At 45.3% G+C, this 17,914-nt stretch overlaps 1 protein-coding gene across 4 annotated transcripts in view; it reads right to left on the bottom strand.

The window, feature by feature from the left end:
- Positions 1-1,265: 1,265 nt before the first annotated feature.
- E2F6 (E2F transcription factor 6) overlaps positions 1,266-17,914 on the bottom strand; it is a 228,407-nt gene continuing 211,758 nt past the window's right edge. For all 4 annotated transcript variants that reach the window (XM_085610691.1, XM_085610690.1, XM_085610688.1 and 1 more), the window contains one exon: positions 1,266-2,043. In XM_085610691.1, the coding sequence (XP_085466817.1) occupies positions 2,039-2,043 (5 nt within the window). In that variant the 3' untranslated portion in view covers positions 1,266-2,038. The remainder of the gene's footprint in view (positions 2,044-17,914) is intronic.

Raw genomic sequence — 17,914 nt, 5'->3', positions numbered from 1 at the left:
CAGAAAGCATGATTTTCCTCCATTGTGGCTGCCTTACAAATTATTGAGCTGGTATATGCAGCTGAAAAGCACCAATACTCACTTTGACCTGATGGAATGAGAACGTGTGTGTGTGTGGAACCTGTATGACTTAAATTTTGTAACTGCAAAAATACAGCTATGAGAAATGTCACCTGCTAATAGTTGTGTTAGCTGTCTTGTCATCAGGGGAAAGGATGACCAGAATAAATAATGCATCTCAGAGGACCACAATTCCTTTCTTGCCAAGCATGGGTTTCTGAAGAAAACCTCAAAAAGATAACTTAAGATTCTTCCAATATAGCTCGGCCTCATGGATAGTACTGAAATAATGCATTTCTGGGTGGGGCAGGAAATGGGGGTGGTTTCTTGGGTCTGGCAGTTGTCACTTAGTAATGCCAAATGCAATTCGCATCAGCCTCCTACTGCTACTCACGACCATCAGTAAGTACATTGTGAGTCTCATGAACAAGTTTTAGAAGCTACTCCTCAAGCAAATGGTTTTCGGTTATCCGCTGGCTATGTTTGTTCTTTTGGATTAGCGAACAGCCTTATGATTGCCTACTTCATTGTCCATAAATGCACAGTGGAACACATGGATCTGTGGGGACGTCACTTGAGCTGCAGTTACACCTAACTGGTTCACCGAGCTACATTCGTTGGGGACTCGTACATGGCTCAGTTTCTAGAGTTGCAAGGGTGTCAGATGTAGGAGTCAAAGAAACATTACATAAGCAGTTACTTGTTGTGGAAAAGTGGCTGACAGCGAGACCCAATGGTACCCCCAAGTTACAGCTGATCGTTTTAAGGAAGAAGTTAACAGGAGGGCCCTCAAGTTGGGTCTAACAGCTTCTTTCTAGGAAATAACGAGCCAGAGAACCTCTGGGATCTTCATAGACTATGGTCCAAAAATCCAAGATACAGCGCTTTATGTCTATCAAGTAAATCTTGGCAGCAGAAACTTAAGAATTCAATTATCGGACACATCAAAAGAACAGTAAAGAAAACCTATAATCCGAGGAAAAGAACTTAAGAAATGGCAGCAGTGAGGGCATTAGGCAAAGGTGCTTGCCATTCTTTTGGACAGCCTGCAATCTAAAGAGGGCCCAGAATTCATAAGAGCACAGCTGAACTCTTAAGTATGAATACTTAAAAACACACAGAGCCGCTCTGCGAATACTTATCCAATTGAATATATTCCTATTCTTCGAATATGGATGCAATAAAATACAACGCTGGGGGATAAATCGTTTGCCCACTACTCAGATGCTTTAATTGGTTTAACACAATAAGGCAACAAGAAATGTAATCATGGTACTCCGAATAGTGTAAAGTACGTGATAGATGGAGAAAATAAAAACATTCGAATGTGCATTTTGTTCGAAATTTCACACTTCCAACTGAATGTAATGTTTTACCTTTTAAAAAGACAAAGGGAAATTTCAATCGAATTGCTGGTTACAAAAAAAGGCATACAAAACGACCAACTTTACAGGTCATTTGTCAGCTACCTGATAAGTCGAATGCACAAAAGAAGAACACAGGAGTTTTCCCTGTTTTCTAAACACATTTACCACACAAACTGGGTGAGAAGAATATAAATACTCATATTCCATATTTATGTTTACATTCTGATATCCTAACTTTAAAAAAACCACACAAAAAAAAAAGAAGAAAATCGGTGAAAATGCAGCCTGGCTTTAAAGTGCATTCCCTTAAAATATCAAGTGCTTGTTACACTCTTTAATGCTGTTACAGATTAACTTATTTCCATAAACTGCTGCAGTGCTACAAAACATTTTCTTTCTGTTGCAACTTTCCATCTTTGTTCGATCCTCAACAGTTTTACAAGGACAACTGATCAGTGTGTACAAGACCATAGGTCTCTAGCAGAGCTGCGGTTAAAGCATTTGGACACAATGCTGTGCAATTTATTTGCAAACAAGATCCAACATGAACACTGTACAAAACTCATGGAGTTCAAACTGGTGCTTCCCAATTCCAAACGCCTGCAGGTATTTCAATCTGAAAGGACAAGATAAGAAGTTAAACTACTATGTTACCAGACTCGCTTTTACATGAAGTCACAGTGAACTTTTTAATAAAATAAATCATTCATTTATTACTCATTAAAAAGAGTATAAAGCCAATTTGACAATTTGAATTGAAAACATTTTTATAAAGAGCCATTGCAAACCAGTGGTGTCAACATGCTGTGTAGATCATGCAATTCTGTTTTTTTTATTTAAAGATTCAATCAGAGACATGAAGGTCGGCATCTTTGGGCTGAGCACGTGATGGAGGTGTGGCCAATGCGTCATGAAGGTGGTAGGTTGTAACTTTAGATGGAGTCTGCTATAATTGCCTGGTTGTGATGTTTGTATGGTAAGACCGTGTATTGGGATCGATACATTTTTTTTACAGAGGGCTGTTAAATGTTAGCAGATTGTAAGTTCTGATGAGCGTGGAAGGACCATAGGCAATGAACTGGTACGTAGCGGTCAATAGTGCAGCAGGTGCAGTGGCACAGGGCCCCAGGCTGTTGGGGGCGCATTGCAAATCAATTATAAATGGGATAAAGTACCCACCTGCTGCACAATATGAGGATATTGTAGCTCACCAAGGTGTTCCAGGACCAAATAGAGGAGTGTGCCCATAGGTCAAAATTTTTTAAAAGGTCAATTTTTGGTAAAAATGTACAGTGAGCGCATGGGGAAACTTCTAGAAGGCGAGAGGCTGCTATTTGCGACGATTGCGTTTTTGCACTATTTCTTTTGCACGAAAATGTCCAAAATGTATGCAGGGATGCATTTCCTGCAAAAATGTGGGACTAAATGACGGGTTTCCGTTTTATGTAACTATATGTAGTTTCATTTCCAGAAATTCTTAGTATGTATGCAACTTATGCAAATTTCCATCTTTCAAAATTATAATTTGTGTTTAATAACAGCATTATTTTGCTTTGTTATACTGCTCATGACCGGTGTTGTTAACCAGCCCAATGCTTCTCAATATATAAACCACAGAGAATGAGCGGCTGAATCCTCACAGCGTTCAACCTGATTCGAGCCTACAGCTTGTACAGAACAGTCGTTGATAAGGAGGTAAACTTGGAAGGGCTTACCTAAATGTGGATGTTTGTTATTTCAGATATTTTAATTAAACATCCTGGGTTCATGTGCATGCTCAAAATGTATGAGCACAGATGTATGCTTGTTTTTCTCTTTGGTGACAAGAAAATTACACCTGCCTAGTAATTCACAGCTGGGCATGTTACATAATATTTTAATTGACTGGTATTTAACTATGAGTCAATACAATGTGATACAATTACAATTAGATCTATTCAGGCAAGTAATGGGCATATTGGTATTATTGGTGCTCCTATAAGTTTCATACTTTCAACCGGTTCATTTCTTTACTCAACTCACCACTACCAAATACAGGTGACGGAAAAAGGGACTAGAAAACGTTTTCCTCTCCGAATGTTGCTGCCGCTGTTTCATGTCACCGCTGCTGTTTCATGTCACCACAAGTGACTAAGGCAGTAGAGGGCTGCTACAAGACCCATCTCTTCCCTCAGTGCTGGCAGACAGCCAACTACATTAGCCTGCTGTCTCGCGATGTCCCTTGAGGGATAAGCGAATGAGCCAAAGACAAGCTTACCATTTGCAACTCCGGAACAAAGGACCCTGCAAAATCACGCTGCCTAACAGATGACCATAAATCCCCCCCAACTGACAAACTACTACTTCACTGTCTTTATAAGCTCCCCAACTACTTCAAATATGCAACATCTAAGGCAGGCCAGACTTTCTTCCTTCTCTGGACCTTCTACTGCCACATTAGGCCAGCTGTCCATGTTCCTCTCTACAGACCCCATTGGTCCTCATCTCTCATGGAAGTAACAGTCAACAGCCCTGTGGAAGATTGGTGGAGAAGTCCCCTAGCCCACCTGCCCTTTCATTATTACAGGGCTGCCCACTGAAAGAAACTTATTTTCCTCAATTACACCTACCAATCCGCTAACAAGCCTGCCCACTTACTGGAGCAGAGCTGCCTCCCAACCCACTGGTTTCCGATACAGAGATATATTGTGCTTCTGAAGAATCTGTTCATAAAATCCCTCATTGTAAGCATGTAACCAACAAAATGAACACCCTCTCAAAGTAGAACTTGCATTGTCCTAGCAATTCAAACAACCACACAGAAAAAAACTTTTAGTTCAGTCTGTCCAGATTTTCCCACTTGCCTCGCTCCAATCTACTGCCTCGACCCCCACCCCCTTCCGCCGCTCCCAGGTCGAGTTCATCACCTCCTTCCAATCAGCAACATGACATGGGGAGTTCAAAGTTTGAGGCTGTAAAACGCGGTGATCTGCAGCTCAGAAGTTTGAATCCCAGCTGGCAGCTTATCATTTCATCCTTAAGAAGTTGTTTTCATTGAATTTCATTAAAAATTGGAATTCTAACACCTGGTATTCGCAACACTGAAAAAAGCAACAGTGGGGCATTACGAGTTATGTAAAAAAAAAAAACCAAGCTATCTCACAACTGAAAAATCCTGAATTGTACTTGGTAACAAAGCTTACTCTCATATTCTATGCCCCTAGAGTAAAAATGACTGCATAGAATGAGAGGGGGCAGGCTTAAAGGTGGAAAGCTTATTTAATATCGACTATACTGTCACAGCGGCGCTTATTTTTTTTGATATTTGTAATGTGTCACAGCCCTCGATGCAGCTTGACATGGTTATGATGCACTGAATGAATTGGAGCGCATGACGGAAGTGTAAGGGGCCAGGATTATGCTTCCATTTACCCAGGTACATTGGTTTATTTTTGTAGGCTAACAAATTCGGCAATCATGCATTTCTGTAGCTCACAATGCAAAGCTAGAGAAGGCTGCTTCCATTCCGTAGCGGTGTGTTAAGGTAGGCCGAGGTCTGCACGCAGGATGACCCTGTACAAGTTTCGTGGTATGAAACACCCCAGCAAGAGGGCCCGGGCAAGCAAACCGAAAGGGAGACGCCGAAAAGCAGCTATCCGATCTGAGGCCTACTGGAAAACGGATATGTGGGGAGCATTATACGGTTGCAAATATCAGGCTGAACTGATATGTCAAGCTGTAAACCTAATGAATAACCGTCAAGGAGCTGTACTAAAAGGTTAGTGGTGTGTGATTGAGCAATGCGGCTGTATCCAGCTTTCACCCACATTTCATTTTTAGTTGTTGACACATTTAAGATCTGACGATTTTACAAGAACAGTAGACAATAACTTGTAACACAACATGCGATACCCCTAGATGTCTGACAGATTCTGTAGATCAAGTTGGGTTCTTCTTCATCACCAGCATATTTCCCTCTGCCTTCTTTTGGAGAATCCCCATGTCCCTTCTCTGTCCCACCCGTAATCATGTCCCCGATGCCAAAACTCTTGTAGTCCTAACTCTTCTCTGATCATATTTCCCCATACACTGGTCTCCCAAATTAGTCCTCCATAATATATGAAAGGGTTTGTCACTCCACTCCTATTAACACCCAGTTAATTTGAATAGTGAATGTTGTCTAGCCTTTCGCAGTTTCAACAAGTCAACCAGCACTGCCAATATGGCCTCCAATTTTTTAAACTAGATATTTTGCTGCACCAACTGTGATGCTTCAAGCCCATTGATGTCTCACAGGAGACACCTTTATCTTTGCCCAACCACTAAAGGCATCGCTGGTCTTTTTGTATTTTCTTCTGCACTTTTAATATTCTTCACATTTCTTCTATTCTCAGCTGGACTATTCATCTCATCCTCCTGAACTTCCCCATTTACTCACCCTTCTTGGGCATCCTAAATCGCATCACCATCAGCCTGACCAATAAGACCCAGCTCATCGTGCTTCCAGATAAGCCTTTTTAAAGTCTCTTCTCCTCCGATTCAGAGATGACCTACTCGCCACAATCACAAACTTGTACCAAGCTCCTGCACACTGGAATGCCTCATTGAGGGCTTTATAAATGGTAGCCCTCTTCTCCTAAGATTCTACACTTACCTTTTTGCACAAATGTGCTCCAATGTCCTTTCCTTATTTGCCGCAAAGAATGGCAAACTCTGGCTTTTCACTTTTATAAATCCCTATGCAGCAAAATGAATGCCACACTAGCCATCCTCTCCTGTCTTCCTGTCACAGCACAATGCACTGCATTCTACTTCCCTCATCAGGGGCAACATATGTGCGTGCTCACCCTACCCTATACTCACCTGTTCTGACAACACCTTTACTACATCTGTGGTCTGCAGGTTCGAACACTGTGGTACCAGGCCACTGACCCACAGGCAAGCCTACGGGTCTAGACCATTAATTCAACACCACCATATTCGTTGGTTACCATGCTGCTGTGTAGTATTCTATCCCACATCCATGCAGACAGGCTGCATCCTGTCAGAGCTGCTTTATTCCTCCCTGTCTGACCCGCCTTCTGCTTCAGAACACAGTCAACAATACCATGACCTACATTGCTCTAGCCGGTATTTTCTTTGCAACCATATGGCTGCCCTGTATGGCCATCTCATTTTGTTGCTTTATGAAAATCCTTGGCTAGATCGTGCATTCAAAGCAACTGCTTGACCACGATCCGATATCCCCAATGTCACAGAGAGCAACTGAAGTACCTACTGAGATGGTTTTGCTTTGAAAGATTAAAGAACTGAGGGGCTCGGCCCACCATGCAGATGGGAAGCAATTGATGGCTCTGGAAGGCATTAGGCAAAACACTGAGGAACAAACAGTAAGAAGTCTGCAGTGATAAGCAATTAATTCCACGCAGGATCTGAGAGGAGGAAATAAAAATCAGCAAGCTTCCAACTTTCCCAGTCTTCATTACCATGGATATTTATACCAAGCTTTTCTGGAGCACAGTACCGCCTTGAATTCTAGGCAGGGACCAGAGGGCTCAGATGATGCATTACTTTTTCTGTTTTGTCTGATCATCAGCCCAGACATAACACTACAGCACAAGGCTACAGCTCCCATGAGTCATTGAAACAAACAATGCTCCACCTATCCATGGCTCCCTTAGTCCATATAAACAGTCTTCCAAGGAACAGCATTTGCAATGCAACAGGTCTTGCATTTTTTAGAGTTAGACCTATTGGTGTTGTAAATGACAATATGTGTTTTGGTTTATAGTGTAGTGGACGCAGCTGCAGCACTGTCTAGAGGACTAAAAATGGGGAATTACCACTGGGAACAGAGACACAGCTGCAGCACTGTCTAGAGGACTTAGAATGAGGAATTACTGACAGGACCAGAGAAGCAGCTTCAGCACTGTCTAGAGGACTAAGAATTAGGAATTTCCAATTAGACCGGACCAGAGAAGCAGCTAGCAGCACTATGTAGAAGACTAAGAATGAGGAATTTCCACTGGGAACAGACACAGCTGCAGCACTACCTAGAGGACTTTGGAAGAGGAATTACAGATGAGACCAGAGAACCAGCTGTAAGTATACCTACAAGCTATAAGTATTTAGGCATGCAGCACCATTTTGTTTTTGAAGCCTATATCTAGATACTATATGTCTCTTTGAGACAGCGTATGCGTTACCTAGGCGAGACGAACAAGTTACTTACCTTCGGTGACAATATATCTGTAAGAGACATTGATTAGTTATGGATTCCTCACCTTAGAACTACTCCCAGGCGTCAGACTGGATCCGGAGAATTTTTTTCAGCAGTACCCCTGCGCGTCGGTAGGTGGCGTTGGTCGACTCCGCGTTCGTTGTTGGCGTCGTGGTCGCCGGAATGACGTCGCGGTATCTACTTAGACGCCGCCCCTGCGCGCAGATGTCAGTTCTTTACACGACATTCCACGCCAGAAGCGCAGAGCCATGCAAGACACTGACCACTGGTGCACAACACTATGACCCTCTTAGGGAAGTCCCTTACTCTACAAGTCAGTTCTCAGAACGGGAAGGATGGGTGGGGCGGTGACGAAACATACCTTAAACCTCTTCGGTTCAACCCCGGTGCACTTTTGCGAAGGTAGGTTACCACCAAACTTATTAGACTCTTATTACTCGATTTTTAACAATATATACAAAACTTTATACAAAAAATAACATGATAAACATCACACTGAGATGTCCTTTTTTCAATAACTGAAATATATTCTATAACATGAAATCATTCATTTGCTTTTCATACACATAAATTTCTTGAAGTACTGTGGCGAATCCAGAAACTCATTCAACATTTTTCAAATTGCCCAATACATTTTGGGCCTGAATTGGCCCTTCATCGGGGGCCTTGGTTTTCTATAAATGAATATAGATAACAATTTTAGAATTTTAAACTATCAAGTTCATAATTAAACAAACAGAAAATTTATGAAGCATCAGTACATACATTGAAATACATTGTAACCATGATTTGAGCAAAATCGTTTCTATCATAAATGCTTTGCGTAACAACAAGGTTTGTGAGATAAAATAAAAAAATGAAAGTGCCAGTGCTTATACCAAATACCCATCACCAACACGTGACTTTCTCTGTTAAACTCAGAACTGAAACCTGAATTGCGTGCTAACCAAATCTACAAATGAAAAACCATAAAACACCTTAGTTCATACTCCCCAAGTGCTATTGGTCTATTTAAACAGAAAGCAAAAAGTCCTCGTACCTCTAGGGACGAATCCTTCTGTCGAAACACCGCAGTAACAAAAGAGTTTATCCTGTAAACAAACGAACTGATGTAAGAAATGCGCCTCTGCATGCTCCGAAATCTTAGAAAAACCTATTCCGCCCAAACCTTTCTCTCACCTCATCAGGGACCAAAGATCACCATGTACAAGAAATGCTGTTGCTCGAACGTTAAACCAGCTGAATTCTTGCTTGCCACTGCTCCCGACGTTTAAACCCCATGAAACCCGGACGTTGATGACGCACGTAAACATAAACAACGGACTCACAGCCACACCTCTAATACAGCCGCCATCTTAGAGGTACTTCTCAACGTGGAACTACTATCAATTACTAAACAATTTCAGAACAAAATACTCTGAAAATGAAACCGATCGACCTACCAAAACTATTTGGTGAACAAAGAAAAAGTGCTAAAAAAAAAAAAAAAAAAGATTTTTTTAACCACATAACCTATTAGTTACATTAAATCTGAGTACATACACGGATGTTTGCATAACCTAGTGTTAGTACCATAACACATCTTAAAACGATGTTACATTTATAAGAAACATGAATAATCAATTTTATCATTCACACCCTTCGGAAATCGCGTATCCAGACGTCTTATCCAAAATGTTTCCCTTTAGAGCAAGGATCTAGTGTGATCCATGTCTACATGTTGAACAACTCTCTCTATGACTGAGAACTGTAGTTGAGCTATACTGTGAAAAATATTTGTTGTGCATAGTGTCCCAAGTGAACAAAGGAACCTAAAACATAAGTGAGAGTGTAATAATTATATACAAGGTTTCCACAATTTCATACAAGTCGACCATTATAAATTATATTCAGTGTGAACAGCAGCTATATACAATGATATGCGCTGGGTAATGGTTCGCTTCTATTGAGTGTCGACGACTTTTCGACCCTCTAATCAGTGTAGGATCTCTTCAGGACTGACTGATGTTGGAACAACCGTGTGTTCAATTGCGCAGCATAGTGAAGATGATGTGCCACATGCGGAAATGAAAGGAAAGATGATGAGGACCCAGCCGGGTACCCAATGTGAGGGAGGGGGAGGCTGACAATCGACGGATGAAACGTCGACACACAATAGAAGCAAACCATTACCCAGCGCATATCATTGTATATAGCTGCTGTTCACACTGAATATAATTTATAATGGTCGACCTGTATGAAATTATGAAAACCTCGAATATAATTATTACACTCTCACTTATGTTTTAGGTTCCTTTGTTCACTTGGGACACTATGAACAACAAATGTTTTTCAATGAATCTTTAACAGTGTACATATCCCTTTTTTCTACTTTTTTGAAACTTATAAACTGTGTAATACTGAATCATTGGTCTATGTGGTCTCTTCCCCCCTCGGACATTAGCCAAACCCTCTTTATTGCGATTGTGCATATTATTACAAATACAGATTGTATTATTCCACAGACACTGGTACTTCAGGTCCCACTGCAGAGCCAACATATGCCACCTGGCATAGTCCACCAGCAGGATGCTGTAGGCCATGAGGCCCAGTAGCCTCAGGGTCATTCTGACTGAAACTTGGGGTAGAGGTTGAAAAATCGGAATCATAGCCTGAATATCGGGCTTCCTGCTCGTGAGGATAAGCCCAAAACTGCACTGTGTCCAGAACCGCCCCGATGAATAGGAGGTTCTGAGAAGGAATCAGATGTGACTTTGGCACGTTGATGGTCAACCCCAGCGAATGCAGTAGGTCGGCCGTAGTCTGGAGGTGGGAGACGACAGCCTGGGGCAAGCCCGCCTTCAACAGCCAGTCGTCGAGATAGGGGAGGGGGGGGGGTGGGAAACTGGAAACCCTGATCTGCCTGCGCAGATGAGCTGCGACCACCGCCATCACCTTCGTGAACACCCGAGGGGTGCTGGTAAAGCCGGAGGGGAGCACAGTAAACTGAAAGTGCTTGTGGACTACCGAGAACCGGAGGTAACGCAGATGGGCCGGCAGGACAGGGATATGAAAATAAGCGTCCTGCAAGTCCAACACTACCATCCAGTCTCCAGGGTTGAGGGCAGACAGGACCTGAGACAGTGTCAAAATGTTGAACTTCTCCTTCTGGAGGAAGTGGTTGACGTTCCAGAGATCCAAGATAGGACACAGGTCCTTGTCCTTCTTGGGCACCAGAAAGTAGTGGGAATAATAACCAAGACCTACTTCTGGAGCAGGAACTCGCTCAATGGCTCCCTTGGCCAAGAGAGCCATAACTTCCTGTTGGAGAAGGGCCAGGTGATCCTCCGACATGCGATGGAATTGAGGTGGCATGGATGGAGGGCAGTAGCCCCTTCAGACTATCTGCAAAACCCACCTGTCCAATGTGACTTTGAGCCAGTGGGGGAGGAAATGGCAAATCCTGCCGCCCACTGGCGATTGGTGGCCCTGAAAGGTCAGACTAGGAGGGCTTGGAGGCTGCTGCAGAGGGGGCGCTGGAGGACTGGCCCGCCCGATGACTCCCAAACCCACGACAGTGGGACCCATGTCCCCAGCCACGCAGAGGCTGGACAGCTTGCGCAGGCCTGTGGCTCTGGGTGGAACATGGCGGGGCACCCCTTCCGTAGCCACAAAAGGGGGGAAAAGCAGACTGCGTGGGGCGAAAGGTAGAAGCGAGGCCCAAGGATCTGGCCATAGCCCTGGAGTCCTTAAAGAGCTCGAATGTGTTGTCTGCTTTGTCGCCGAACAGGCGACAGCCATCAAAGGGCATGTCCAAAAGTGTAGTTTGGACATCACCCAGGCGTAGCGTGTAAGTGCTGCGTCGTCCTGCCTAGTGATTCGGAGGTGTCCAGCCCAAATCGTATGGGGAACTTTGCTGCATCTCTCCCTTCGGCCACTGCATGGTAGAGCATGGCCCGTGCCACTTCCGCGGACTCTGGCAGCACCTGCGCGACCATGTCCCACACAGAGAGGGAGTAACATCCCAAGAGACATGCGGTGTTCACTGACCGCAGTCCTAAGCTGGAGGGAGAAAACATTTTCTTCCCAAGATTTTCCAGCATCTTGGATTCCCCATCAGGTAGAGCGGTAGGGAATGCGCCCTTGGAAGTAGAGGTTTGGACCACCAAGCTCTCAGGGGTGGGGTGTTGGTAGAGGCAAAAGGGGTCGACCGGGGCCGGGCGGTGGGCTTCTCATCCTGTCCACAGGAGCCCCTGTGTTGGACTTGGACCAAGTGCCCAAAAGGATGTACTGTAACAATCCACTGCGACTCCTTAGGATCCGGGCAAAGCACAAAGGGATCCACCTCCAGACGTCCCAAACTCTGGATTAAACCCACACAGAGTAATAGTGCAATCAGGCGAGGGAAAGGAATTAGGGAGGGAGCAACGGGGATGAGGATACCTGTAACAAAAGAATACACGATTACCACACATAGAACAAGACTGCTACTCTCATATGGTCTCACTACACGCGCCTATTACCTGCAGCTCTCTCTTAGCGTGCACTGGGTTCTTGTGTGTCAACAAGAGATGCGTCTCTCCACTGGTGTCACTGCGCACGTAATACAATAAAGCATAAAACAAACACATCAGACCTTCCCTGCATTCCCCTATCAGACCAAAATAAATCATACACCCATACATATGTACCCTGCTACTCCCTTCTGTCACAGAAGAAACGCACAGAAGTTTAGAAGGCCAGTGATTCTCAAGTGTCTGGCACTTCTGAGTTATCAGGAAGAGCAAAGTAAAGGCGGCCCAAGATGCAAGTTATTCCTCTCCCCTAAATCATGAAAGACAGAAGAACCAAACCAAAAGTTACAGGAAGCACTGTTCCTCTTAAGTCTCTTGAGTCCTGAATAAACAATGTAGTAACACAGTACCTGTTCTGCAGTCTCGTCTGCACTAGACCTGCTTTCGCACCACCACAACCCAAACCCGAGTAGCGCTGGAGACCAGGTTCCCTTGGCAGGCGGGTTTCTGTTCTTAGACCTCCTCTCCTTCTCTCCCTGGTTAACACTGCACAAGCAAGTAGCGCTTACGTCAGCACCACCTGAAATTCACGAAGCAGTATCCATGGGAGTGCACCCCCTACTCCGGTCGGCAAAGAGGCATTCTCCGCAATACCGTGGAAGCAAGGAGCAAAGCGGACATAGTACGGCAGCGCTTACATCAGCGCCCCGTAGGGAATGAATGGTCCGCCGTTCACCCCACTTCTCGGCAAGGCACCATGCAAGAATCGGCGGCGCTTACGTCAGCGCCCACAGGAATCCGGATATCGCCTCCCTGGAAACACCTCTGTAGACGCTGTAGGCTCGGGGCAAGTAGTCCGTAGGCCGATAGTCCATCCGGCTCTAAACACACAAACAGTATTACGCGCACCGGCTCGGTCGCGTTACTGTGATTATATGGCCGCGGCTCCTCCCCTTCCAGCAGCCGGGCTTTTGGGGAATGTAGTTCTTTCCCCTACGAGTTCCCGGTAGGCGCCCAGGCTCAGCGCCTGACATGTACCTAAGGGCCTCATTGAAAGGTAGCAGGGGCTCCGAAGAGGCCGCTGCCAGTTGAAGCCCCTCGGTCAGCAGGTAAGTCCTAACCGCCACCGTAGGAAGCTAGAGGTTTAAGGCCTCAGCCGACCTCCGCAACACCACTACGTATGTGCACCCTCATCCGTAGCCATGGTAGGGGAAGAAAGCATGCCAAGTTCTGGAGAAGTGTCAAGACCACTGGCCTCACCCAACTCCTCTCTGCAGTCCGGTTCTTCCAACTGGTCTGCCAGAGGAGCCACAGACCCCTCCCAGTCCTCCTCACCCTCCTCTGGTAGCCACTCAGGGCGATTGGGAACACCAGGGGAGAACAAGGGTACAAAAGCACCGGTCAGCACCCGTCCTGATGTCGAGCGACGTCAGTCAGGCTTCATGTTCACATTGAGGGGGAGGCCGGGGCCCACTGGGGGGACAACCCGCGGAGGGGGCAGAGGTGTTGCCAATGGATTTGGCGCCGGAGGGGTCACGAGGTCGACAGGCGCCAGGCCTGGATCCCTGGGGACCTGCGGCGCCTAAGTTGAAGCCGCTGGCAGCGAAGGCCTAGAGCCCCCAGCCGAGTCTGCAGGGCCCGAAAGCACGCCGGCGGAGTCGGGCTGCCCAAAAATAGAATGGATGTCTTCATAAAAACAACAAATTTGGGCAGGTGTCACTCCGGCTCCCGGAAAGGGAGGGAGGCGCTGAGTCGACACAACAGGCTCAGCAGGTTGAGCCGGCCGTCTACCAACCACATCCCGCGTTGCGTCGGCGAGGGGAGAACGCGAAGAGCGACAATGCTTTTTCGTCTTCTTTTTGTGCTTCGACTTACCCGAAAACGAAGACGAGGGATGGTGGTGATGGCTCAACACCCGGTCCCCCGACCTCCCTCTCCACCGGGACCTCGGGAGACGCAAAGCTGACTGCCGGGCCTCCAGAAGCTTTTGGGACCGCTCCCGCAAAGACTTCGGGCCATGGCCTGGCAGTCGGAGGACGACTTCGGGTTGTGGTTGCGCTGCAGGGGCACACAAGATGGCGTTCCGTCACCGAAATCAGCTTGCGGAAGGAGCCACAAGGCCGAGATGACATCCCTGTGCACAAGGTGTTGTAACGACTCAAAAGACGTCAACAAAAAGTCGCAAAAATCGAGTCAAAAAGTGACTCAAGGTACTGCTCTCTCCAGATCTGCGCTGGCTGGCGCGGAAAAAGAAAGAACAGACGCCAGCACACAGGGGCGTTGTCTAAGTAGATACCACGACACCAACGACGAATGCAGAGTCGACCGACTTCACCTACTGATGCGCAGGGGTACTGCTGAAGAAAAATTCCCCGGAGCCAGTCTGACACCTGGGTGTAATTCTTAGGTGAGGAATCCATAACTAACTGTCTCTTTCAGATCTAAAAAGCACGTCCTCTTTCTTTCCTGCACAGCAGCCAGATAAGAGCTTTTCCTTGGTTACGGTTTTATTTGTGCCATGTTGCAGTAGTATGCGCAATATCTTAGTAAGTGGCTATTAGCATGGATAGTAGGGATTACATATGCAGTCTTTTGTAGCTAAAAACAAGCATGGTACTCATGTGATAGCAGTGCTAGCAATGTTCTGTGGGCCGCTTAGCTGATCTCAGAGTTATCAGTGAAATGAATGGATGCTCTGTGGACAAGTGAAGCAACGGGGACCGCCCTGACAGGCAGCAATAGAGTGTCTGACTTGCTAGGTGACTTGTACACAGAACACGCTGCTTTTCTCCTCTTATCTTATAAGCCTCTACTTCCAAAGCGAGATGATGGGGGTGAAGAGCCAACGTTTATACCTTGCATGAGGATTATTATATGCCCACTGTGACACCGTACACAACAAAGTAGGGACAAGGCAATATCTAGCTTGAGAGTTCCAGAGCGACTCAGAGAAGATTGCTGGACTATGGGTAGATAATCAGTGCAATTGGTACGGACAAGGTTACTTTTGGTGGGGTAAAACTGTTTAGGCCCTCCATGTTCAACAGGAGAACGTGTAAAGCCATTAACTCAGATTTAGTGTGTATTGCTCGGTAAAGAGAATTATAAGACAGCCTCATAAGCCAGTATAAATGGTCGTTACACCAGAACAATATGGACGGTGCCTATAGATGGGACTCAAGACAAGAGGCAGATGAGTAACTCTTTCTCTCCATTGATGAGGTGTTTGCGGGTGCTATTGACTCATCCCTGCAGAAGGCATGTTCAGCAGCCTTTTGCCTAAAGGAGAAAGTCCAACTACTTGCGACTAGCTGTTGCATGAAATCCACAGTAGGGGGATGATCCAGGGCCTTTTGGCCATTTGACCCATCGATGGTTAGACCCTTCGATTGTTCCAAGGAATAAAGGAAAGGCGGAAGCCAAAAGCTAAGACTTTTCTCTTTCACCTGCTGCCTTTGAATACCTTAGACCAGTGGTTCATATCCTTTTTTCTTCTGTGGCACCCCACTAAATCATTACTGGATCCCGGGACCCCCACTAAATCATTACTGGAATCTGGAACCCCCAGTGAGTCGTTATTAGAAGGCAGGAACACCAGCTTAAGCATTTGCTGATTTGAAATTAAACCATACCTAAAAATACAGAAACAAGCATTCAAACAAATACATAAACAAATGATTAAATATTTTAATTTAGTTCACAAGCAAATACATAAAAAAAAAAAAGAAAAAAAAAATAGGCTTCAATTTTAGCGGGAAGGATGGACCATTTCTAAATTCAATTGATGCCACTCATCATCCATACTATATTCTGTTTGATGCACTTGCTCTGCTAACATTAATCAATTGGAGCTTACAAACTTAGATATCAGCCTCCAATTTCTATTTCCTTCACCTTTACAGAATGTTTTAAAAAGTTACATTTTAAATGTTGCTTCTTTATATATGCTTCATTAATCTGCTAATAATAATTTAATTTCCTGAGCAGTAGCGGTCCCCCCCCCTTGAGTAGGCTTCGAGGACCCACAGGGGTCCCCGGACCAGAGGTTAAGAACCACTGCCTTAAACAGGCTTGTCCTTATAAGACACACCAGCTCCATAGAAAATTAGCTGGATGTAAAACACCATAGAATTACCCCCTTGAGCCTTAACCAGAGTACCTCGATAACTGAATATTCAGATGTGCGAGAAGATGACAAACAGGGTCCCAGACGACTATGGCGACCAGAGGTAGCTCCAAGCGTCCCAGGATGGATACCAACCCTGTAGAAGAGGTCAAGGGAGTTAAGGATCCCATCAATGTGCTAGATCTAGCCAATAACTATCACCCGCGGTACTCAAAATGAACACCGGAGGCCAAGGTTGCTTAAGTGAGCAGAAGAATCAAATACCCCTGGACAAAGAGGGTAGGGGATGCCTTAAAGCCAAATGTGCAACATCATTTTTGGAGGGGAAAAAAAGTGGTGCTAGTCACAGAAATCGATGGGAAGACGGTGAAACGTATGACTAAATTAGTGAAAGACCATAAAAAAAAGGCTCAACCGTTGCTGGCTATTGTGGGGCCACTGATGAAAATTTCTGATATGACAGAGAAGACTGGGAAAACTGCCAACATAATATCACCAGATACTCAGTTCGGCTGGGCCCAAAGGGTGTTAGGTTTCCTCTGAAACGCAAACTGTGCTCTGACCTTGGTGAGGCAGCGTTCCCTCCTAAAATGGTCACTGCAGAAGCAGGGCCTCTGGCCAAAGGAAGTCTCTTCAAGGACCACTTCATTAAGGACTTGGCAGGTTCGCTACACATTTTCATTTTTGGACAAGGCACTACAGTCCATGTAATGAGTCTTCGGCCAAAAAGTTTTAGGAGGGCGAGTAGAGGAAGGAGGCTCTCCACCTGTATGAGCACTCCAACCTCCCAGAGATTGCACACCAGAAGGTCCTTCCATTGGTAGGACCAAAAGAAGTTTGGGGGGTTTTCCCGACCAGAGGCATGAGCAGAAGTCGAGGAACATTCCGAGTGGGTGCTAATGCGCGCGGGGTTTAAATCCGTAAGGAAGACCTCTCCCCCCACCCGAAACAAAGGTAGGAAAGATTACACCTTATCGTACACAAATGGAAGGAGATTACTCAGGATGTATGGGTCCTCCAGACGGTATCACGCTTCAGAATAGAATGGTTCAGTATGCCTAGGTGGAAACCTGTTACCCTTACCTTTTCAAAGGAGAAGCCATCCTCCTAGACCAGAACGGGCAGTCGTTCCACAAGAATGTAATAGTTTTGATATGTTTCCTCCTGAGGATTATCTTCTGCAACATTTTTTTGGGTGGCAAAGAAGAATCAAGGCCACTGACCAGCAATCAATTTGAGGGATTTAAGTCAGTGGTTGGTTTACTGGCATTTCAAAATTCATCTTCTCAAAGTTCTGCTTTCAACTGGATGGTCAAACTGGACCTGAAAGACTTATATCTTGTGATCTCCATTTTCGTACCTCAAATGTTTGTCCAATTCTTGTGGAAGCATCAGGTGTACAAGTTTGAGGTCTTACCTTTCAGTCTCTTTTGCACCGTCTTGTTTCACAAAGGTTTTGAGACCGTTGTGGGGATGCTAAGAGGTAGCAGGATTACTGTCTACCTCAACAATGTCCTGCTTGTGAAGCAAGACCCAATACGTCTAGGCAATGAACATGACATGGCGAAAGGGTTGTTGCAGGATACCAGCTTTGTCATCAATACATTGAAGTCGGAACTGACACCATCCCAAAAGAATTTTCTGGGTT

This window comes from Triturus cristatus, chromosome 6 (assembly GCF_964204655.1).
Source record: "Triturus cristatus chromosome 6, aTriCri1.1, whole genome shotgun sequence".
Taxonomy (NCBI): Eukaryota; Metazoa; Chordata; class Amphibia; order Caudata; family Salamandridae; genus Triturus; species Triturus cristatus.
This window is presented reverse-complemented; position numbering and strand designations above follow the sequence as displayed.